Raw genomic sequence first — 25,132 nt, forward strand, 5'->3', positions numbered from 1 at the left:
ATATATATATATCTTCAGCCATGATTGAGATGATTACAGTACTGTTAGGCCTTGATGACAGCTGTTAGCATGGCAGCAGTACCTTTTATAGCATCATCCCTGCCGAGGGGAATGATTCAGTCCATTGTGTCTGGGTACAGCCTTGTCAAAGTGCTGCCATTTCACTGAATTCAAATGTTTCCCTTATTTAATATGCACAGTTATCACAATTCAAAAAACATCTGCATACTGTATAATCAACAGTAGATGGAGACACTATTATAGCTTTAAAAACAAAGAAAGCCATGAAAACCCCCCCCTTTTTTTTTTTTTTTTTTTTAGTGTTCAACAATAAAACGGCCATAATGAACATCAGTCTATTCTGATGACAGTATGGACAGCAGTTCTGCTTTGTAAGCAAATATGTCATCTTTTGTCTAAATGGATGATTGGAGAGAATCCGCATCCTTTTGTCTCAGCTGGTTTCTCATGCTGTAATCTTCATGTGCAGCGCAGGGTGAGACAGTGTTTGAGAAGAGTAAGTGCTTCCAACCAAGATGTGGGAGTACTGACAGGTCTGTCTGTTGTGACAGAATAAGACATACTGTATTGTATATCACTTTTCTTTTTTTTTTAGTTCAGCAAAATGAGAACATCCTAGCTGCCATCAAGTGAATACAAGTCATACCAGCACAGGACGGCCAGCAACAGCAACTATCATTGCACACAAAATATTAACCCTTCATCTTAAATGCTTCATTCACTAACGATAATACAGAAAGAATCTTTTGTTAATCTGGAAGCAAAAATACTGAAAAAAAAAAATCAATTCTGCATCTTTGGGAATTCTCCAAGGTTTTGTGGAAAAGACTATAAATCCTCATTAAATTTCTGCTCTCTTATTAGTTTGTCACATATGTATATAATTTGTCTTGACACATATAAGCAAACACTGCAGTGTATGTAGATCCTCAGGTGCTTAAAATGTCTTAAAAAGATAAACATGAGGCCATTGAAGCTACAGCATCTGTACTTCCAATTTTTCCTTACCAAACACATGGTGAGAAAAAAAAAATGCTTAAAGTGAATACAACTCCTGAATAACAAGGGTTTTTGCTAGCTATATCACCTCAAATTTATAAAAGTTACTCTTTTTTTTCCATTTTCACATATATAAGTCAGGACCTCAGTGAACATGTCTGAACAACTGCAAAATGTCTTCATTCAATGATGGGTGCTATTACACAATATCTCTATTATATTTAATCTTAATCATTAATAAATAAGATTAGATTTTCACCCAGATATCATATCATGTTTGTCTGTCAGCAGCTGGAAGTGTTCTCCCATGACTGTGGCCTCGATTTGCTTTTATCTACTGATGTGTCTGCTTCCTTTGCCCACCAGTGGGGGCGAGCAGAAGATGGACAGGCAGTTACAGTACAGGCGACAGACGAGGTGAGAAACAGAAAGAGAGAAAGAGAGGGAGAGAGTGGGTGAGGGCTAGAGAGTCAGGGGATGTGGGTTGTGTGAGGGTGGGAGGGTGTTACTTCTGTTGCCTATCCATCAGTGCCATTCTTATTGGGGGTGTTGATCATGGTGCCGTCTGGCTGCTGGCCATCTTTGCGAGGTGGCATTCTCTCGTTTATCCTGTCCAGGCCGCGTGCCTCCTCAAAGTTACGAATCTTCCTCGTGGGAGAGAAGCCTTGGATAGCTGAAGTGCAGGAGAGAAAAGAAAACATTGTCAAAAGATGTAAATATTCAAGTCTTTTCCCTATTCCTGTTACCATATCTATTGTACACCATATTCTTTATATTTCTTTTTTAAAAAGCTCCAGTCAAACTGGATTTCTTGTGGACTTTCAATTGATAAACACACAACATGGTATCAGCCTAGCACAGTACAGATGATCAGTGAAGACAACACATGCACAGGTGAACAATGAATCCCACTTTTCACACACTAGTATGACAAACTACAATAGCACCTCACACTTTGTAGACTTACGGTGAAGTCCCGAAACAGCCAAGGAAATCAGACAGAAAAACGTGTGCAAATGAAAAACAGACTTGTAAAGGACTGTTCAGACATAGTCATCTGGCATTTAAATTATCAAGATAAACAGAGAATGAACAACTGAGGTGGAGGTTTATATGGAAAATTAGGGTCATAGAAACAAGGTTCTCAAGGGTGCTCTTGCACAACCAGATATCTGTAATAATGATGCACTTCTGCTCACTTAAATTAATTATGATTATTTTGAGCCTAAATTACTGTGACACTGATAATTACTAAATGTACTGTCACTATAAGCAGTAAAGTAATGGATATATAGTTAAATATAGTTAATAATAATGATCTAAATGTACTGACTAAACAGTTGACTGATAGTTGTTGAACCACTGACTGCCACAATCAACTAGGGGCAGACAATGTAGAAACAGTCACATGGTGTAAAAGGCTTAGCTTCTGAAAATATCTCAGGCGGGGATGTCCCTGGCCTTTTCTTAGCCAGGTCTTAAAAGGAGCCACCCTTGGCAAGAAAAGCCTGTGACTACAGCCAGGAACTTCTTTATCAACAAGGGACAAGTCAGGGGTTAGACCCAATACATAACTATGCCTTATGTAGCATGGGCTTTAATATCCCGCTTCACACTGACAAGCTTGCTTCAAGCAAGACTGGTGAAAATAAACTTGTTTAAATGTACATTTGCAAGTGCATTTTAATAGGCTGTCTCACTGAACGGTTGTACTGTACCTAAAACAGTAATTACTGTTGTACTAACTGTCTTCTTATGCAATCTTCTTTTCAAACCATGTAATGTTCATCTTTTCATGTCTATGATTCTTTTATCGCTTGATAGGCACCCTGTACATGAAAAGTGATGCCTAAACTTTTTATTATGTAACCTTTTATGTAAAGCACTTTGAGAAAGCTTCTTTTAAAGGCGCTATACAAATAAAATGTATTATTATGATTATTATTATTATTAATAAACTATTTTACAGTGATCCAGGAGACACTGATAATGCAAGAGCAACCAGCAATAAAGTTGTTATAATAAAAATACAATAATCAGTGATATTAAAAACAAGCAGTACAAATTTTAAGGGTGAGGCTTTGTTTAAAGAGTCAACAGTACATACAAAGCAAAGACATGAGATCTGAATTACACAGCCATGCATACCTTTTGCCTTAGCTGCCTCAATGGTAGCTATGTTAATAGGAGTTGAGGAAAGGGGAAAAAAATGCAGTCATGAAAGGCAGCCAGAAAGAGCAAATACAACAGTAATATTAAACCATAAACCGTGGTGTGTTAAACAGGGAACAGATGGCAGAATATAGGCCATCACCCAAGGCACACTCATTATGGATGCAAAATTTACAGCAGCTGTAGAAACGTTAAGGGTGGGGGGCTATTGGAGATTTGAGATAGTGGTGGCATTATGTTTGGGTCATACAGACTTAGGTGTGGAGAACTGAGAGGGGATTTGGCTGCACGCTCAAAGTCTAAGGGTAAATCCCAATTCCACTAATTGCATCCATGTTTCACTCACTTGCATCTTTTCCTTGCATGTTTCCTTACAGTCCCGCCCACATAGGATGCAAGGAAAGGAAGCAAGCACAGAGGAGCTAGAAACATGTTTTAAGAGACGTGAGACGCCATTTCCTCTGATCCCTAATGTGCAGTTTGCAACCACAAACTGATTTTCAGTAAAGGGACACACTCGTGTATTCTTGGTTATAGCTCCTCAAAGCAGCCTCCTCACTCTTCAGACCTCGCCCCTCAGAGCAGAAATAAGAGTTATGGGATATCCCTCATCATGGCACACCAGAACAACTTCTGGGTCAACCAAGGAGCAGGGAGTAATAAAATAGGGGAACAGAGATTCAGGACAATGCATTTGTACAGTTCACTGTCACAGCTGTGTAACACATCAAATCAGGTGTTCATGCATACAAATACATGGCTTTAATCAAAAAATGGTGATATTCATTAACAGAATTCAGTAGTAGAACAATACGCTTTTCATGATTAATATTACTCCTTTAAAACTCATGTTTCGCATTTTGGAATGTCCTGTATTTGATTACACTTCTTATTCAGTGCACAGGTGTAAACATTATTTCAATATCTGAATGTCTACATGAAGACAGTTGTCTGAGGACATGAAGTAGCACTTCTCAAAGACCTAACATTAGGCATTCAAGATAAATAGGTGCTGTGTTAAGACAGCAGCCTACAGATGCAGAATAGTGATTGTTTGCTCCTTATCAAGAGGTGCTGCATTATGAGTGATACTCAGAAAAAACATTTCTGGTTGTGAGAAGACCTGTACTGAATCTTTCAGTCCTTTAAAATGGGCTGGCTTGCAGACTGGGTGCTTTCTCTCATCAAACAGTCTTAGAATGAATCAGCGTTCAAATGCCAGTGAGCACCCTGACAAAAATGTCAGCGGTAGAGCAGTAGCTTCAAAAACTACATCCGGGGCTGGGAAAAACAAAGTGAAGAATCAAGAAGGGGACACAAATATACAATCATTTGCCCTCCTTTTGTTTTAAGCAGCCTTGTTGATCTGAAACCTGTGGCTATGGGAGCAGACATGGACAATGACATTCTCCAAAAGGTCGCATGTGGTTTCCCCTTCGATCGCTCTGCAGCTTCTGTAAGCCTCCAGCATGGCAAAGTATGACTCGCAGCATGTCCTGTAGCGGGTGTGGTCAGAAACTGACCTTTAGATCAGTGGGTCAGTAGCCACTTCCAGGTGACAGCTGACCTCCCCGACCAGTCAGTTCACCCCAAAAACTTTATGCTGCATAGAAGGTGGGGGCTCAAGTCAAAGTCTATCCAGTGCCTCCTGTGGTGAGCATACTGTCATTGATCTAGAGCCTTTCAAAGGGATTAGCAGGACAGGGAGGCTAATCTCCCCAGAATGGATATCAGCTAGACCATCACCAAGGGAGCTGCCAGTATTCAGTGACTATTAAATAGAGTTCTCAGTGCTGTATTTTTGTAGGTGTAAAGATCAAAAGCAAAGTACGCTATTCCACTCAAGTAAAAGAGACAAAGGAACAATCAAGAATATCTTCTGCTTAAAGAAACAGTTAAATGTTTTGGGAAATGTGCTCATTTGCTTTATTACGAATACCACTTACATTTATACAATAAACATGAGCAGCCACTAGCTGCTTAGCTTCGCATAAAGACAATGGGAAACAGCCAGGCTGGCTCTCCCTAAAGCTAGTAAAACCCACCCACAGCGGGAGAGCAGTTGCGAGGCAATTGAGTATCAAAAACACTTACCAGTCTGTAAGGTCTGCTTTCCCCCTGACAACACTCCCATTGGAAGAGTTCCAGTTGGGGTCAAGCCTTTGAGTGTTAATACACTCTCACTTTCCTCCCTAGTGAAGAAACAAAACAAGAACACAGGGTACACACACAGATTACATTTCAGCAAGCAGACACCTGATGATTACGAGGCTGCTCTGTAACTAAGAGGTCATAAGTTCAGTCACCACGAGATATTTAACCTGCTTGACAGAGCAAGAGACTGTCAGCACCAAACGCCTCCAGCCAAACTGCTAACAAGTGTCCTGATTTTCTAAGTGGGTCACTAATGATTTGTGTCAATTTTAGCAGATGCATTATTTTTAAGGATCAGTACCAGTATTAAGATGTGTGTCAACACACTTTACATTTCATATTTTCCATCTTTTATTTTCTCTTCTGCTGTGTCAAAAGAACCTGGAGTTAACAATGGAAATGAGACCACAGCTTTTAAAATGCATCTTAAAATGTACACTTCATGTACACATTATATTATATACACTTATTGTAACATTAACATTACCCCTCTGAGATTACTCTCATCTTATCTTCACCCTACAAAAAATGTGTATCTTGAAAAATAAGAATGAAACCAGTTAAGAATTTATAAAAACATATTTACCTAAGTAACATCTAGACTTTTCTGTTCGTCTGAAACATCCTTTTAAGCCATCGACCAATATGCACTGGCTCTACATCTAGACAACTTACAGCAGCCTGATAAGCAAGCAGCAGCAGCAGCATTAATCTGGAATAATGTCTAATGTCATTATACAGTCTAGGTGCATCGTGACTCATCTTGTGCCAGCTCATTAATCCTGGCAGGAAAACATTGTGTTTTCAAACAACTTCATTGTGCACTCAACTGGCTCCTTCCTGGCCCTCAGGTGACCTGCAATTCAATTTGTTAAATTAGACCCACACCCCAACTTGTACAGAAGCCTTTTCCAGTTAGTGTCACCATGAGAATGGAGGACTATTTTCAAAGGGAGAGCATTAATGGCATAGCCAGACCTGAGGACTGAGAAGACTCGGGCCATTTTACCCACTGCACGGATCTTGTTACGGATGACTTCCTTACGCATCGCTGTGGTGCCACCTGGAACAAGTGCAGAATGTTTACATCTTTTGTTACTTTCTTACTACTTACTTAAAATGAACAATATGTTGTATAAAATCATTGTGGTGTTAGAAGAAAGGATGATTCATTTGAGATATGAACTCAGGGTTTAATGTTCCAAAGCAGCTGAACTCAAGGTATCACCACTCCCTCATTAATGAGCAGACGTGGGTATAGGATGAATTATGATGAAGTGCTGCATATGAATCACCTCCCAGCATTCTTTGTCAAATACGTGTATGCCAGGACAGATTTTCAATTCACCAATTTTAAAAACTGAACTGAAAAAGCAACCTGCAGAATAAAAAAATAAAAATAAAAAAAAAGAGGACCAGGGAGGATTTTGGTCATAGACTACAACTGAGGCAAATGCCCAGATTTTCTATTTATTTTAATACTGAAGCAATCCATTACCTTCAGCTTATTCTGTACTGACATACATCTTTAAATTTACTGCATTTTCAGGAGCATAAGTCCCAGCAGAGTATAAGTAAACATTTTTACGTTAATAAAAACAACAGGCACACAAGGTACTAGCGGGACATTTTCCAATTTGTAACATCAGATTAACAACATTGTCTAATGTCTATCAGTCTAACCAAAATCAAGAAGGTGAAGCTTTGATTGCACAGTTCTTCAGCTCAGTTTTACCTTCATATAGGTCATCTCCCTCAGACATGAGCTCATCATCGGAGCAAATGTTCAGTACATTCACCAGCATCTCTGTCACTGTGGGGGGAGAGAAACCACTTTAAACATTTAGACCGGTGCCACACCCATTTTGAGCCAGGGTTTCTATGGCATGGTCTGAATTCAACATGGCTTTTCATAACTGGAGGGAAAGTACATAAAATATATGAAATGTAAATATGACATATGAAAATCATAAATTACCATAAACCAGTCTTAAAAGAGAAAAACTTTTTCTGGGACAGTCTAGGTCTGAATATTCTCCAAAGTCAATGAATAATAGACAACTGGCTTTATTTTCACATTATACCAATTAAGTAAACATACCTTTTTCCCCAACAAAAGGCAAAGACCACGTGAAGACATCCATAAAGTTGGGCAACCAGTAAGGATGTGGGGAGCAGTTGAACTGTCGGATGTTCATCACATTGTTCTCATATTTTAATACAGCAGCTAGGATTGACAGGAAGAAAGAGATGGGAGGAGAAATTCAAGGACTGAGCCCTGGTAAATACATGAAAAATACAACAATGAATGAGGGGAACACAGAAACCTTTATTGTTGTAGACATCTAGGTAATTTGGAGCTGAAAAGATTGTGATTAATGAAGGGAAGCCTGTGGTCTGGCTTTTTCTGTACATGCGATACCTGTACAGCCACAAACAGGAAACTTGTCAAACACATTCTATATTATAATATGTTGGAAATTTGTTATTGAAAAAAATACTACTTACCCCGCATCTTGTGCTTCATGGGCTCTAATTACTGACAGCAAGTTATTATTTACCAAAAAGTCACAGACTGCTGAGTAACTGCAAAGAGAAAGAAAACCAGTGAGGGAGCGAGACCTGTTAAAACACTTAGTGTAGGTCAAAACTTTTTTAACTTAAATCATGAAAAGAACAGAATGAGATCATGACCGACTCTCTAACTGTTGCTTGTCTATGGAAATACTTTTACATTTATTGTCAGCATGCCATGGCCTCTGGCCTGTTAAGATTGGGGTTTAAAGATGCTGAGTATTTAGAGCCAGGACAAAGCCAGGACCAGAGACGAGAGAATTAAGAAAGCAAGAGAGCAGATGAGCTCATCTGAATGAGGGTATATCACGGCCTTTTAAACATTTTTTTACTGCCTTTCTTTCTTTTATTGCCTCACTAATACCGTCAGTGCTCAGGAAAAAACGGCTTGCATCATTTCAACTTAAGAAACGACTTAATGCTACCAGGAATAGTCAACAGTAACTATCAACAGGAAATTACACTAGCATCACAAACTGTAGCATAACTTCCAGGAAGCAAAATCATATACTGTATACTAATACTAATACTACACTTCAGAGTGGAAAGTACCTGATTTTGCCAGGTTAACTGTGACTGGTCTAGTCATACAGACTCATAATATCTTGTAGTATAAAGAGTTGTGTTAGCCCTACTAGAAAATCTTTAAATAAAGAAGTGAAATTGTTCTAATACTTGAATCAAAGTCAGTTTGGCACCATGCTGTATTTTTATTAAGAGTAGAGTACAATGTAAAAGTAACATATCTAATATAAACATGTTGACATGCTTCCCTTTGCACATTATTCTATTTTATTACATAATACTGCTATACTGTTCCTTCCTATTTTAAATAAGCTGTTCGTATGGTTTAACATATAGAAATCCAAAGAATGATTTCAGTGTGTTAGCGGCCTGCCCCTTACCATTTCTAAACCTATTGTTGTGAATGCATTATGTGTTTGTAACCTATTTTGTGAAGGTCATATTTAATGCTAGCCTATTTTCAACAATCTGTTTTTTATCTGTTAACCTGCTTTGAGAGGGCCATTTTTGAAAGTGCCTCAATACTCTGACCTACAAAAAAATAAACTTACCTCATCTGACCTGTTGTGCTAGAGCCTATTTACTATTATTCTATCATTTGTCACTATTTTTGTATTTGTTTGAGATTGGTCTATAAAAAAAAACAGCTCACAATTTTACCAAATCATTTGATTACATTAGATCAAATTGTTATCTGTATCTGTTTGCCACAGTGTCCCTATAAAGTTAAGCTGTAGCAAGAATGATGAAGGCAGCAATTTTATCCAACACCTGAAGAAATATGAGCAGCCTCTGACAGAGTTATGATTGAAGTGTTCAGATGTCTTCTCACTGCCGTAGTCCTCGCCAGGATCAGCCCAAATCAGGTCACACATTGGTCCAAATGCTGGAGGCTCTTTGAACCTGTCTAACTGTTGACACACACTGCATGGTTTAGACAGGCTACTTGCGTGAAGGAAACCATTGTGATAAAGATAGATCATAAAAGCGGATTAAACCAATAAAATGTAATGTACATTTATTTTCAGTAGAAAAAAAAAAGCATTTCTACCCTTTGATGCACCCAAGCACATTTTTGTGTCAAAGGGACATTGACATAACGTTTTTAGGGTGCATGAATTAAGTAAGTAAACGTAAGCCATCATGAATTTACAGATCTTCAGTACTGAAATAGTGCCATGTGTTGGTGGCCATTCACTTACTTTCCTTATGTCGTCTAGGCAGTTGATTTCCGGTGACAGTCCGCCATGTACACACAGGAACTGTTGGTTGAGCAGGGCAGCAAGGGGCAGGCAGTCAAAGGCCTCCATACAGGCATCATACACACGTTCTGAGTATTTAATTTTACCTACAGTAAACACATGGCATTAACACAAAACATGGTTCATTTTTGTAGCTCATCACACATAAGAATAATCTGTAATTATTTTATAAAATATGGGCACAAATAATCTGCTGTCTCCACTTGTTCAACAAAAGGATATACTATACAAGCAGTTCAGCTCCTCTGCCAAAAAAGGAGCGAGGATTGTTACCAGGTAGTTTCCACAGTGTCACTTGCACAACAGTGAAAGAATTGCCATAACTTCCTTTTGGTGATTAGTAAAATTTATCTCAGTTCAACTCATTTTATAACACTGCAGGTCAGAGTAGATGAGGAGGAGGTCAACAGGAAGAGAAGCCAAAACACAGACTTGACAATACAGTGTAAGTGATAAAGACTATGCCAAGTGAGCATTGTATTCAGGTCAAAGAGAAAAGTCTGTAAATTCAAGCCATTTTTAGTGTTTGATCATTTAACCTGAGTAAATTGAGTTTCTACCTTTTTAACAATCCACAAAACACAGTATCTGTAGTTAGCATATAGCATATAGAAGTGTTGGGTACAGACTCATGTAGAATATTTCAATAAAACGCAAATTATCATGCATAAGACAATTTATCCTTTTTCCTCATCTTAGGCACAAAACAAAATACACCACCCACGTGAAGTCTAGACTGTTAAGTATTTGCACATACTGTTTGTTCTTCAGGCTCTGTGCTTCAGCACATTCAGTTTGAAATAAGTGCCAGGTCTCAGCTTTAATTTGAAAAGGTCACAGCTACCCTCAATTCTTGCTTGTTGTGGGGTCTCTCTGCCTTCAGTCTGGTCTTCAGGAAGTGGAATCGCAGCTCAGTCAGACTGAGAACCTTTTACCTCTCCACACTCTCCTCTGAGAATTTAATGTAGAGCCTGAAGAATAAAATATGTGTAACCATCCAAATACCTACAGTTTGGATTGTATACCCACTGAATGAAGGATTTAAGCATATGATTTTCCTAGAAGAGGTGTTTTAAGTCTAATTACCACAGTTCTATTTTAAGATACATTTGAAAAATAAACTTTCTAAAAATATATTTTAGTTTTAGACATAAAAATGCCAGATTCCCACTGTCTGAGCTTAGTATGATTCCCTAACTTTGACTTTATTGCATAATAATTAGTCAATGAATCAATCAGTTGATTAGCAGAAAATGACAGACAGGAATTTGGTCTAAAACAGCCCTGTAATAAGGCTTATTTCATTAAGGTGGCAATGTCCAGCTGTTGCTGAAGCTGTTTCAGAGGTGTTGATACAACTGTATGATTATTCTGGAGGCTGTAGTTTGCATGTCTATATAACAGTACTGATTTATACAAAAAGGTGTTGGTGTTATTCAGTCTAGGTTCACTGATACAAAAGGGGTGGACTAAAAAATGTAGAAAACCCTGCCAACAAACACTACTATCTAAAAAAGTAGAAGGTGGTACAGTGTGTACAGAGTGTGTGTAAGTATACTGAGGGAAACTGACTCAGAGCTGGCAAGGCTGTCTTTCCTGTCTGAAAAATGTCTTTGTTTCTGAGTTTCAACACTAATGCTTTCACACCTGTGTCACAAACACACATGCAGACAGCCTTACACACTCAACTGTTACAGACTGAAATCAGTGTGCATAGCTGTCTGAAAAGCATCCACAGCATGCCTGGCTGCTCTCCATGCTACAGCACTTCACTGTCTGCAACGTAAAAAGGAAAAGGCTTCATCGATGATGCACTGCCACATTTTGTGATGGGAGTTTCGGATCCCACACACACTTTTTGACCAACATGTCTTGCCTACAAGAAGCATGCCATTTCTAGGCCACTCTTCAACTTTGGCATGAAAGTCTACATGCAATATTAAGATATTTCAAATTTAAACATGGTTTTTATTTGATGCTATGTTGAAACATAAGCTAACCTGCACTTGTACTGTGAGTACTACATCTTACACCAAGGCACTGTCTGAAATCTGAAACCTGAAGTGGCACACAGAGGAGGAGCACACTGGTACAGCCTTCATATGGCTGACAGAAGCGCTGCACTTACATTCCTGTTTGAAGGTGAAGTACTCTGTGAGGTGTCGGCACTCGTGGTTCCCACGCAGGAGGAAGAGTGTGGTGGGGTGATTGATCTTGAGCGACCAGAGGTAGAGAACACACTGTGAGGACATGCAGCAAGAGAGTAAATGTGGGAAGAGGGAAGGAGAAGGAACAGTCAGGGGTGTATACTGACGACAGACCTTGAAGATCTAAGCCCAGTGAGTGCTTGTGTAATTATTGTCAACATTTAAGAAAGTATTGGCAAGTTTCTCTCCTCTCTGCTGAATAAATTAGCTCAGTATTAGGGGAACTATGCAGATTTTTTTCTTGAATAAATGACCAGTGTTTTTCTATACATCAGAAAACAGCCAAGCATGAACATTAAACTTCCCAGAACCCAATGTGACCTCTTTAAATATTTGGTTTTGTCAGACCATCAGTCCAAGCTTCAGGAGACATTCAGCTGTCAATGATATAAAAATGAGAAAGGTAGACATTTTTCACATTGGACTAATATATTGATCAGCTAGGTGTTTCTAGACTCAAGCAGATTTGCCCATCACAAGAAATTGTTACATGTACAAGCTGCTTCAGAGCAACCCTGTTCGCATTGTTGCAGAAGACTGTCAGAAACCAGCCCTAAAGTACAGCAGTTACATGAATATTTCCCCCCAAATATTCCTACACAATTGTCTCTGCTTTATTTGTGCATGTTTCAGTCAGACTGTGACCTGTGACTGTGACCTCAAAACAACTTAGGCTAACTGCCAGTTCCTGCTTTGTATTACAATAACAGTCTACAGGAGATTTTAATAAAATGGAACCAAATGAATTCCTGTCATGGAAAGACAGTCGCACTGTCGAGCAGCAAGGAAAGATTTGTGTTTCCTTTACAAACTCCTCTATTGAGAAGCAAGAAAGATGTTTTATTCTCACCATTTTAGAGGATCTTATTAAAAATACAGACCAGCATTTACAATCCAAATGAACCTGCTTTCTGTTCAATGCTTAATAGCTGCCACTCTCAACCCACACTTTTAACATGCACCAACCATGGCCTGCTGTTAAGTCGATAGAACAAGATGCCAAGGTAACCAGAGCCAGCAGGTGCGTATTCACATACAATGTAAAAATAAAAGAGTGGAGCATTTGGGGCTACACGATGTCTTGCTCACTTCAATTGCTAGGAAGAAAGGTGTACTAAGAAGTGTAGGTAAATGTGTAGATGGGCCTGTCGGTGTTACTTGATCTCTCATGTGTGGAGGCAGAGAAAGGGACCTGACTTGGAGTGCCTGCAAGCTGACATGGGTTTTAATGAGAGCTTTCTGCTCTTTTAGCCAGCCACTATGTGCTCGAGCCTCGAGTGGGGGAGGCAGACAAAGGAAATGGCACAAAGCTTTGTGTGGCAGACACTGGCTACTTTCACCTCAAGCCTTGACGCAGACACAAACATGCAAATATAGATACTAGATACAGCAAACACACACAGACACAGACACGCAAACATACACACACACTTCAGTCTGTGCCTGGTGCGTATAGGGGATATGCAGAGCCTATGACAGCTAGTCCATAGACACGCATGGTTGGATCAAAGAGACATTTCTAAGTAGATAAAGAAGAGCTCAGGATTGGAATAGATTGCTCACATGCACTGAATATAGACTTTGGCAAATTGCTGGCCTGCTAAGGTAATACGCTACTTCAAGAGGCTACAGTGACTCTTTATGTTACCTAGGTAACAACATCGTGATATCCATTTTCCTCTGTCTTAGTGTTGCTGAAGTGAACTCTGTGGCTGTCCTTTAAAACACAGAGCATCTGTTTGTCTTGTTTTGCTCTGATTTCTTATTTTACATCAGCAAAACAGAAAAATGTGCTTCATAAGATATGTGGATTCAGACCAATATAGGGCTACAACTGTTGTTTATATTCAATGATTGAAATAAAAAAAAAATGTCACAAAAATAATAACTGCCCAGTGTAAAATTTACAGAGCTCAGCTTATCTGATCTGAAATATGCAGTAGAAGCTGTTTGTATTAAAAATACTTAAATGATAAATTCATTATGAAAATAGTTGGCGATTAATTTTCTGTATGATACATCTCTCCACACTGCTTTTATTTATATTATAATAATTGCTTGACTACATATTATACAAACACAGTGTATTTTATTTAGCTGCTCTGTGCTCAGTGTTGACAGAAGGATGTGCAATCCTCTGTGATCACACCCATGCTTCAGCTGCAGCAGGTGGAGGAGCACTACGGTGAACCTGAAGAGTGGCGTCGCTCAGACAAGCTCAACTGTTTTTTCCAGTGGAGAAGAGGACATCGACCTGGTTTGTATGGGAAGTGTTTAAAATGTTCATTTTGTACATAAATGTGTTGAAAAATAATCACAGTGCCATTTTTAAGGTCTTCTGGGGACACAGATCCTAAAGTGGCATCAATCTTTCATTCCCTATGCTGTTTCAGACTCTTCCTTTCATCTGTGGCATTTCGCCCACCTCAGTGTACTACCCAGTGGCCATCAAAAGCCCCCACAGGGTGGTCAAAATGTTAGCATACTGCATTGTTGACTTTTACACACTGGCTCAACAACATCCTTCTATTCTGCTACGTTACTAATATTCATTTCAACATTAAAGGACAATGTCTGCAGGGTGTTACAAACAAGTAATTAACTAAACAATAAACAATTTAGGACTGCCTAACAAAAGCAAAGGAAAAACACAACTGCAATTCAAAGATGACATTTCCCCTTACCATTGCCAGAATTTCTGCATTGCATTCCTGTCACACTGTAGTATTTAACAAAAAGGATCATAGTCATTGCAGCACAAACAAAGGTATCATTTACTTTATTCCTACATTACCCACAATGCAGCTTGATAGTCAAAGATTCAGTCAGCTATCCAGGTGTTATATCCGTGGCAGCTAATATAATCCCAAGCTTTCAGCCCCAAACTGAGACGAGGTGCCGTCTAGAGACGTACAGAGAGCTATGTTTAATTCCATGCCTCCAGACTGTTTTTACTTTCAAGCTTGTAATCTTCAGACACAACCAATGTTGACTCAAGTGATATTAGTTGAAGACATGTACTGTGTAAGACTTCCCACAGACACAAAAGGCTGAATACCTTTTGTGATATATTCAACAGTACTCCCCAGCAGCTGGAAGTACACTTTGATGCATCAAATCTTTGGTGCTTCGCTTTAAAATATCAGTATGCACTGCACTGTGGTGTACACTGAAACCTCTTGCTCCACAGTGAGTGCAAAAATCATATCCACCCTTTCAAATATGTACAGGACTAATATGAGTTTTATGTGCATTGAAGAACACCGACGTTGAGTCATAACTAACAAAGGAGATACCCATATCACTGTATCTCAATATATGACAGTGAGCTTTGAGGTTCACACTACTCCCACAATGGTACAGTAGCTTGTCATCTAAATCTAGACAGTTTCATGCCATCTAGCACAATTTCTAGCAGTGCAGTTTCATAGTCTACATAGTATTTGGAGTTATTCCAGACAGCAAAACACATTTGTTCCAGGGGCAATGAAGTAAGATCCTCAAAGCAGCTCTCCAGCAGTGATTACATTTTAGTAGCTATTCCAGCCATAGGTCAATGTTAACCATCCTGACAATCGATATGACACACATCACCATCCAGTTTGTCTTCATTACATCAGCTCCTTTCAATCTGAGCTTCAGGCACTGGACGTATTTAACATACACTATACTAGGATACAATCAGCAGAGTGTCAGAAGTCAAAAAAACACTGACAAAAAGCCAGTTCATTATGATCTGACCTCATGACACAAGTACAGTTTAAACCTGGAGCTAAGGTTAAAAAAAAGAGCAAACAAAGAGGTGTCCTGTAATAGTATACTTAAACATATGATATTAACATATTAAATTCACAGCTTAATTTGTTACCACTGTGTCAATGGTATTTTTAATTTTCAAAACTTATGACTGTTATTCTAAAAACTACAAAAATATGAAAAAGTAAATTGTACAGTAAACAATAGTGGAAATGTAAGCATGAAATAATGGTGAAACAAATGTGAATGAATTGTTACACCTCAGTCTGAATAAAGTTTTCTATCATTCTGATAAAACAATTCCACCATCTAATTTTTTTTTAATCATCAGAACCAAAATCTGATTCGTGTTTTTGTTATTCTTTAATGTAATTTAAGTGTCTTTGCTGCTATTAACACAATTGTGACAACAACTTACCTCAATGCTGAAGTATCCTCGATCTACATAGTCTCCGAGGAAGAGATACCGTGTGTTACTGGGTGAGCCCCCTACTTCAAACAGCTTCATAAGGTCAAAGAATTGTCCATGGACATCACCACATACTGCCAAATGACAAACACACTGCTGTTAATCGCTCATGTATCAGTAACAATGACGACAATAACAGCAAGGAATTTTTCTATTTTTAAAAATGATCTGGACAAGACATTATTCTGTTTCTTACATCAATAAACATTGTAACATGGAACCACATGCAGCAGAGGACAGACTTTTTATTTAATTCTTCTATCAAATTATATGAATGTTTCAAACAGATGAAAAAGTCAATATCATTAATGCTAAGCAATCAAATGTAGTAATTTTCCATATCCTTTACAGTTACTGATGTTGATGATGAGTGATATTAGCAATAACAGCAATAATATTTAAAATATTGACAGCAAAAGTAATAGAAACCAGTTTTTGCCTCATTGAATGGCAGAGGAGGAAACAGTTTGGGTTCGGCTCAAATGATGCAAATGAAGTGATTATTGCTGAAGGCAGAATAATTTGATTTGGCTTTTTCAAATTAATGCAAAGCCTCAGTTATCAACTTTGATACACAAATGTAACACTACAGAATTGTTCATCTACGCTGAGCACCAAGAAATACCCCACAAATACTACTGCATGTGTTAGTAGACAGCAATTAAATTACAAATATTTATCAATGCCAGTGCAGTTAATACAAAATAGTTACTATCCTCACATTACCTCGGCTAACTAACAGATATTAGCTATGAAGCTGGGACTGTCTATGGTCATCAACCAACATACCCATCACTCTGGGTCTATAATACAAAAAATAAAGTCTGTTTCAACTCATAATAACAGACTACAGAGAGAAGTGAAAGTGGCATTTTCAGTTATTCGTAACCAAATGGTTGTTATTTAAATTCAAGATACTCATATAAATCTGTATAAATGGCTTTTTACATTTTTAAGGTGAATAAAATTAAACATTAATAGTTTCCTGATATCTGGTTTCTCTTTGGCTTGAGCACATTGGACTGAGGCCATGACGAAAAACAGCTAAGAGGGAGAAAATTCTTTTCAAGGACTGAAATGACTCTGCCAGGCCCTTAGATCTGGCACTGAAGTCGGCATACAGAAACAGGGCTGCAGAGGAATAGTGCCTTTGTCAGCACTGTGTTTACTCACTTCACAACACTTCCTATGCTTGAAATTACTCATTTCTTCTTCTTCCCTGTACAGTCTTTTGATCAGGGTATTACTTACATACACAATACATTTATGCTTGTGAGGTGGTCAGGGTCAGCTACAGAGCAGCAGATTGGGTGTCTTCATTAAAGCGACCATTGTCATAGGGTGTTTTGTTGTTTTTCTATATTGCGATACAAACTCAAATTGGGAATAATGAGATGTCCAAATCTGCTCAGTACATGATCCCTTCTGTGCTCTTAGTGGGCATCTGCCAGCCTACCTGTTATAGGGGCCTCTACTTCCAACATGCACTTCTCTTGGCGGAGGATGTTGGCCCCATCATTGATGATCTTTAGAGCTACATCCTCTTCAACCCTGCCTTCCTTGACAAGATGGTTGCGGAGTAGCTCAGAGTTGGGTTTGCCATCTTCAAATAGCTCTTTCATAGTCAGTTTGTGTTGTGGAGGGTATGGCACAGCTGTAAAAAAAAAAAAAAAAAAAAGCAACATCATTTATTGTGATAAGGTTAAAGTAAAGTCTCTTTTGAGATATGTGGAATGTTTTGGGGAAAGGTGTGTGGGGGAGACAAAGTTTAATAGTCATACATCTTAAGTCTTGATTCATAATTAGTAAACCCCTTTAAACCTACAAGAATACCCACAATCTCATTTGCATATCTATTCTTAAATGCCTGTAGAATTGTGACCAAATAGGGTAGAGCAAGGCTGCTACGCAACTCAACGTCAAAGCTCTGGTGGACTTGTTCTATAGTAGGTCATAAAGGGTTAAATTTGAACATAAAAAACACATATTCCGTTCAGTGTAACTAAGGACTTCCCATATCTCCACTGTCTATCATAGATAAACATCCATGAAGCTGCTTAAATTCATAGAAAAAAAAAACATTTTTATACTTTTAATGGTGCCAATTTTCCAAAATATAAACAAAAATAGTTTTTAAAAAAAAACTCACTTTGGAACCCACAACTAACCAGAATAACTTAATGCCTGGCAACATAATAGTTCCTGTTTTCATATCTAAAGGGGAGTCTGGGAAAACCTGGATTAGAACCAATTAGAGATCTCAAACTGTGGCAGATTCTTTTCTTTACCATTTCAAGGTTCAACTAGCATGCTGATCAGTAAATAACTTATCGTATTGAAAACGTTAATACATTCAAGAGACAATTAAATGGATCTGTGTCTCTGCAAGAAAATATTTCAATTTCATATGAATGAAATATAAGATGACACTGGAAAGAAACAAGGAGCACTAGAAATGTATGGCTTCTCATATTGCATTTACTTAAGTTGTAATCATGAGGGAACATATGCATTGTGAATGCCAAGATGAAGACATTGGCACACATGGGATACATACACCTAAATAATAAAGATGCACAAGACAACACAGGAGCAAGGCCTGTGCCTCACTTGACCCAAGTGAGGCAATCTGCTCCTCATCACCCACACAACCCTTTTACTGTCATCACAAAAGGTCAGTTCTTTTTGAGGGAGAGAATGATAGGACCTGTACATGTATTAAATACTGTCAAAAAGGCTGAAATTTCACTTAGTACCAAGGTACCCACTAGGCAGATTAGTATGATAATATTTGCAGCAGCTGCATCAGTTCATCAAACTCTAGGAGCAGACAGTAGCCCGTTAAGCTGAATTCGATCAAAACAATAGTGGAGTGTGATCCCAGTCCTCTCACTTCCAGGGCCTGTGAGGTAAAAGGGATTACACCTTGTACGCTGAATAAAACGACAGTCACGCCCCAAGTACATTATGGCACCAACTATTTCCGGTGTAATACTAGTCAGGTAGGGTGTCCAAAAATAATAGAATATAAATGACTGCCTTTAAAAAAAAAACTAAAAAATCCATCCTTAGAGTTAATGAGTTTTTAGTGTGGGTATGTATGCTAATCAGCAATGCAGTGTCTGAGTGCCAAGGTAGACTACTGTAACTCACACAGGATTGTATATGTCTGGACATGAGGAACATATTGGAGCTTAGAAGCAGGTCGACTTATTTTTTTATAGCTTTTAAAGAAACACACATGACAAAGGCTGTGATAATGAAACCATAGGTGGTGTTTGACTCAAGAAAAGCAAGTAAGTGATGTTAGTCAGGCCACAGGTTATAGCCTGCTCTGCACAGTACCAACCTGGCTAGCCTATGCTGAGAACAAGTTGTCATAGGATGGACCAGTGTGGTATAAATAAAATACTAAGTGCTCCCAGGCCTACAAGGCATGGCTGTGAAGAGGGCTATAAGCTGAGGTATGAGCCTTAAGAAGAGATTAGGTAAAGCCTCTATTAGCAAGGGCTTCCAGATTCAGGGGCTGTTTACTTAAAAGCCTTGTGACACTAAAGGAAGACTCCAGTACAAACAAAAGCAGACTCCATGAAAACATTAGTACACAGAATAGGATACATCATGCCCATGACATAACCAGACTGTAAAACATTTTGGGAAAAACACATGCTGACCAAATTTAGAAGTATTTTCCTGGAGGCTGGTGGTTGTTACCCATGCTGGACAATAAAAGGTCTCAGTGCCAAAACAACTAAACATGGGGATGATTTCTCTGTCCCCCAAATAATAATGATAATAAATTCTGGGTGGCTTTGCCTGTATAATCAAGGCTGAATCAATCTGTTCAAACACAGATACTAATGAATGTCCGGCTGCCAGTAAACAGCATCACTCAGTCCAAACAGGCTATACTGCATGGCAAAAAAAGAATGGTGCAGATAAGTGAATTCATATTTTCAAGAAATAACCAAATAAAGAAAAAATGTTTTGTTCAATAATAAGCTGACACCACCCTGAGACTGGCTTCTTATTAGAGACTGCCTGACCTAATTAGCATTAATGTTTGATGAACTCAAACCACAGACACACAGTGGGCCACGGCTGCACTGCATCAACACCCACACTGTCTGGCATGACAACAAACGACTCAAGAAACAAAGACACTACTTTCTACCATCCTGCCTACCGAGGATAATGTTTTGGACAGTGATATGAGCCAGCATCTAGAATATGTTTGCTATTGTTCAAAAATCACCACAATAGCAGAGGATTGAATAACAAAGATGCGGCTGGGTATAGATGAATGGTGCAGACTGTGGCTGGATGAATCATGAAGTCCACTTCAGATTGCCCTAATTATCGGTGAATGTATTACCATTGCAAGATAAATGGCCAAGCCACAGGCCTATTTGTCATCTTTGTCAGTCAGTCATGTGGTGTGGTACTACTAGCATACATTCGCACAAGCCCTCTCTGCGATTTTACCTCAGACACAGAGGGTCAGCCTTAACACATTGCTACAATCCATTTCTTCAAAAACAAATGTAGCCTACAGCTGTTAGTCTACTCTATTCACACACAGCCTGGGAAGAAGACATCCCATAAAATGAGAAAATGACTGGGCCACCGGTTGAATGCAATACTCAACAGTGAATGAGCTTAACTATTGACTTACACAACCAGAGCAGCATTAATCTTATGTAGTCTACCAGTTAAGGCTCTTACAGCCACCACCTAAACTGAAGACATGACTGCTGCTCACTGGCAACATACACCAGTATTTATGCAACAGTGATATTGAACAGTCCACATTAGATTTTTTGCACTCATATTTCTCAGTTTTATAGATATGTATTTGAAAAACTGAACCATGCCTTACATGGCTAACAACTAATGTTGGACATTTTAACACAAGACCAATACTAATTTGGGGTCCCTCCCTCAAGCAGAATTGTATTTACTCATGTCTACATTTCTTCTGTGTAGCTATTCCCTGTCACGTTCCTATTCTCTCCCTCCACCATGTGGCTGGCCATGTTGGGAACATCACTGGGGAGATTCTTTCCACAATTAACTCACCCTCTCCCTACTGGCTCACACTTCAGCATTCCAGTCCCCTGGCAGGACACTCTTCCAGTGCCCTTGTAGACAGACAGGGATGTGGGCTGTGTTGGCATTAAGTAGTGGTGGTGGTGGCGGCAAGGGTGGGGTTGTAGTCACTCTCAGGAGCTTGATTCTGTCTTGCCTGTCTTGGGCAGAGACAATATAATGTGCCCTGTCTATCCACTGATCCATGACAACTTTGGTGCGGAGGTATCCATATTGTCAAGCTTTGCTGGTAACCTGAGCAGATCTTGGGTATTCCACTGAGCAAACAACAGCCTCATGAATTAGGAATTAGGATTTCCACCTTACATGTCAAGGAGACTGGGCAGTGACATAGGTCAACTTCTTTGATTCCTGTTATGTGATGGTGTATTGCATATATCAGTGGACAGCTATGGGGCTGGTACTGTTATGAAGTTCTACCCCTAATCACAAAAGGCTAGCCCTGACTCAGCCTCATCCGCAGCATCTCCTGGTTAAGGGAAGTCCGTAAGGATCAGGCTATTTTAGAATCTAAAAAACATAATAATAAATGTTGTATATTCTTAAGGGCATCTGACTAACACATCATACTTTGCCACATTTTATAAGTAGAATAGGCTTAGCTAAAGTTATTTCCAAAAGCTAAAAGCTGCTTTCAATTCTTGCTTTAACTCGCAGTCCTCGATTGTAGGACAGGAGTACTGTACGGTGTAACATTAACACTGAAGAAAAACTCACCTTTAATCAGCCGCTCCGTTGTGGACTGTTTCTCTTTGTCCTTTCCTGACATCTTTGCTACGACTGGAGGATAATTTCTAGGTTCAAATCTTGCACCGTTCTCTTGCCAGCTACCCAGAGGACAGGCTAGCACATCAGGCCGTCACCTCCGTCTTGACTTTTGGGCACTAGTTTTATGTCTGATCTTTTCGAACAAACACTAAAGATTAGCCAGCGAAGACGCTCCAGTTCCTGTTATGTCTGACTAGCTAATTACCTGGCTAGCTTGCAGCAACATTAACGCTACCGAATAGTTATAGCAAAAGGTAGCTGTTTTCATTCAGTTGTGGAATAAGAACAAACAGACGGGACCGTCCGCCGTAATAATTAACCACAACAAATAATACCAGGATATTACCTAGAGGAGACTGCCGTTAGCAGCTAAGCCGATTTACTTACTCTTTTTCAGCTAGTCAGCCAGCTAATGTTAACATTTTAACGTATTGACAAGTCGGCGAACAGACAAAAACAGCAACGGAAGACCGACGTTTCATCTACTATGTGCAGGCCGGGCATTGTAGAAAGAATAATAGCAGCACTAAAGTCGCGTTTATTTAGCAGACATAAACACCGAGTCCTTCTAAGATGCAGACGGCGTCTTGACAGTGTATCCTCCTCCTCAGATTAAACTCTAATCTGACAATGAGTGAGGAGCAGCCGCGGATTTCCTACAACATGGTGGGGCCGATGTGACGTGACTATGGAAACGTAACACGTGGGTCAGGGGTGTGTTCACAAACACAAACCTCTCTCCTTCCTGGCATGGCCACAGTCTGCCCTGTCTTCTCTTCAGAAGACACGCTAGACTAAAAGCTTCTAAAGCAAGTGTTGTGTGAAACATGCTAAAGTAGCTGTGGCGTTCATTTTTGTACCACCTTTCGTTCATTGGCTCGCCTGAGTCCAACTCAGTTAATCGTTTACTTTGAATGAACATGGTCAATACAGGGCCCGTCTTTTCTGAAGCGGGGGGCTGGCTGAGCTGGACGAACTTCTGGAGGGTCTTTAAAGTCAATACAATGCAAATGATAACGACTTGGACAAGTTTACAGTGTGTACTCTATTATTTGCATTGACCGTACATATATTTAAGTAATGTTATGTGTGTGTGTGTGTATACATTTATCTTTGTGGTTACCATTTTGTGCACAATTCTATCGGAGTGAGGGCATTTTGGACGGTCCTCATTTTTCAGACTACTGTATGAGGGAAATGTAGGTTAGGATAGGGATCAAAGTTAAGCGTCTAGTTATGTTGCAGGTTAGGGTAAAGGTCTAGGGAACGATTTATGTCAATGATTGCCACCGCAAAAATTGGCCTACAAGTATATATAAATACACACACCCACACACACACACACACACACACACATATATATATATATATATATATGTGTGTGTGTGTGTATGTGTATGTGTATGTATATGTATATGTGTGTACATAAAAAGACAAGTAATACATGTGTAATAGATTATCAAGAATTCTTTGGCGTGTACAAAACAACGGCTTAACACACACTATTTTATCAATATAAGCATATTTTAAATAACAAAAAAATATATATAGAAACACCATGTAACAATTTCTACTAGTATTACAATTAACATTTTAGATTATTTCAGATCACATTGGCAAGTACACAATTTTCTTTTAACAATGCAAAACAGCCGCCATTTTTAAATCTCGCGCCTCTGTCAGGCGTATCATAGCAACGCTGACCGCGCTGCTAAACTGCTTCTCATTGGTCGCGAGTCACGACCAATGAGACGCATCCGTCCATCCATTCATCATCCATCATCCATCCGTCATCCATACCCGCTTATCCCTAACCAGGGTCACGGGGATCTCCTGGAGCCTACTGAGAATCCCTTTCTCTGATTTGGTCGTGGCAGGCTGAGCCAGGGGGAGAGAAGGGTTTCCTTCTTTATCATAGCCTACAAATCACTTATCAATCACACATCACCCTAACTTAATAGTCTAACTTGTAAATTTTCTCTCCCATAGATTTGCACAGAATTAAGTACCAAACATTTGAAACACAGTGCGTCAAAACGGTACGGGTAAAATCGGTAAGATTCATATGGCTCACTAGTTTTTCCCATGTCAGAGACTTGCAGGTCAATCCAACGTTACATAAATAGGAGTACATTCAAAACCATGCTGTTTGACAAGTGTTCGTGTATGGTATTGAAGGCTAGAGATGTGGTATTAAAATAAGTTATATTTGTGTAGATAACCAGTCTACAACATAGGATTAGCTGATATATTACTTTTTATGAATTTAATCTAAAATACAATTTCAAAGTGTGCGATGCTGCTAAAATACGCAGGGAGTCTAAATTAATACAGTACTTAATGTTTTGCTGTATTTTCTTAGTCCTAGAAACATGGCCAAATTTATTACAATTATTATAATTTGGATAGTTTTGATATTTACTACTACTAAATATACAGTAGTATCTGCTAACTTGTGTTATTAGAATTGGATATAAAAACAGATGTCCAAAGACTATGGGGAACTTTCTCATTCATTACCAACCCAGGAACACTAGATGGCTGTCTTGTTTCAAAAAAATTAAAAAAACAAAAGTGAAAATTCAGATGTGTTCAGTGTGTAATAAAGCAACTAGCTACAAATATGCAAAAAAATGATTTATTGAACTTGGAAATAACATAAAATTCCACTTAAACATTCATTATAAGTAAATATCTACAACATGCCACTGAAAATACCACCAGCCACATATAAAACCATGGATACAGAGGATCAGTTCAAACAAAAAAAAGCTACAAAATGGGAGTATCTTCAGAATCTTCAGAGTAGACACACAAAGCAAGGCCATGCACAAAACAAGAATCCACTGTTAGTTTTTAGAAACGCTGGTTCATCCACACCTTGATGGGTTAGGTTCTGCTCTGTATTGTACTATAACAAGAATCCTCTGTTCATTCTATTGTCCATTTCTTTGCCATGAGTTGAATTATCACCAACACATAAAGCAAAACTTTTCCAAGCCCTGTTTACCAATTAAAAAAAAAAAAATCTTCTCAATTCACCCCAGGCAATCCTAAATTCAGTGGAGGGAAAATGGAAGAGTAGTACTAGCACCACTAGGCATGAAGCCTGAGGG

General features: G+C 38.9%; 1 protein-coding gene across 2 annotated transcripts; it reads right to left on the reverse strand.

Annotated features, from left to right (window-relative positions):
- Positions 1–294: 294 nt before the first annotated feature.
- ppp3cca (protein phosphatase 3, catalytic subunit, gamma isozyme, a) lies at positions 295–22,657 on the reverse strand. Of its 2 annotated transcripts, none has more exons than XM_026322102.2 (13): positions 21,966–22,657; positions 17,596–17,793; positions 16,089–16,213; positions 11,836–11,947; positions 9,648–9,793; positions 9,217–9,356; positions 7,855–7,932; positions 7,674–7,768; positions 7,448–7,573; positions 7,082–7,159; positions 6,325–6,409; positions 5,287–5,384; positions 295–1,693 (listed from the first exon to the last, which is right to left on the reverse strand). In XM_026322102.2, exons 1-13 carry the CDS (start codon positions 22,015–22,017, stop codon positions 1,539–1,541), a joined length of 1,488 nt encoding a protein of 495 aa, XP_026177887.1. In that variant the 5' UTR covers positions 22,018–22,657; the 3' UTR covers positions 295–1,538. The 2 variants fall into 2 exon arrangements, with proteins under 2 accessions (XP_026177887.1, XP_026177888.1); XM_026322103.2 differs by lacking the exon at positions 21,966–22,657 and adding an exon at positions 21,219–21,367.
- Between the last annotated feature and the right edge of the window lie 2,475 nt (positions 22,658–25,132).

This window comes from Mastacembelus armatus, chromosome 9, assembly GCF_900324485.2.
Source record: "Mastacembelus armatus chromosome 9, fMasArm1.2, whole genome shotgun sequence".
In the NCBI taxonomy this organism is placed as follows: domain Eukaryota; kingdom Metazoa; phylum Chordata; class Actinopteri; order Synbranchiformes; family Mastacembelidae; genus Mastacembelus; species Mastacembelus armatus.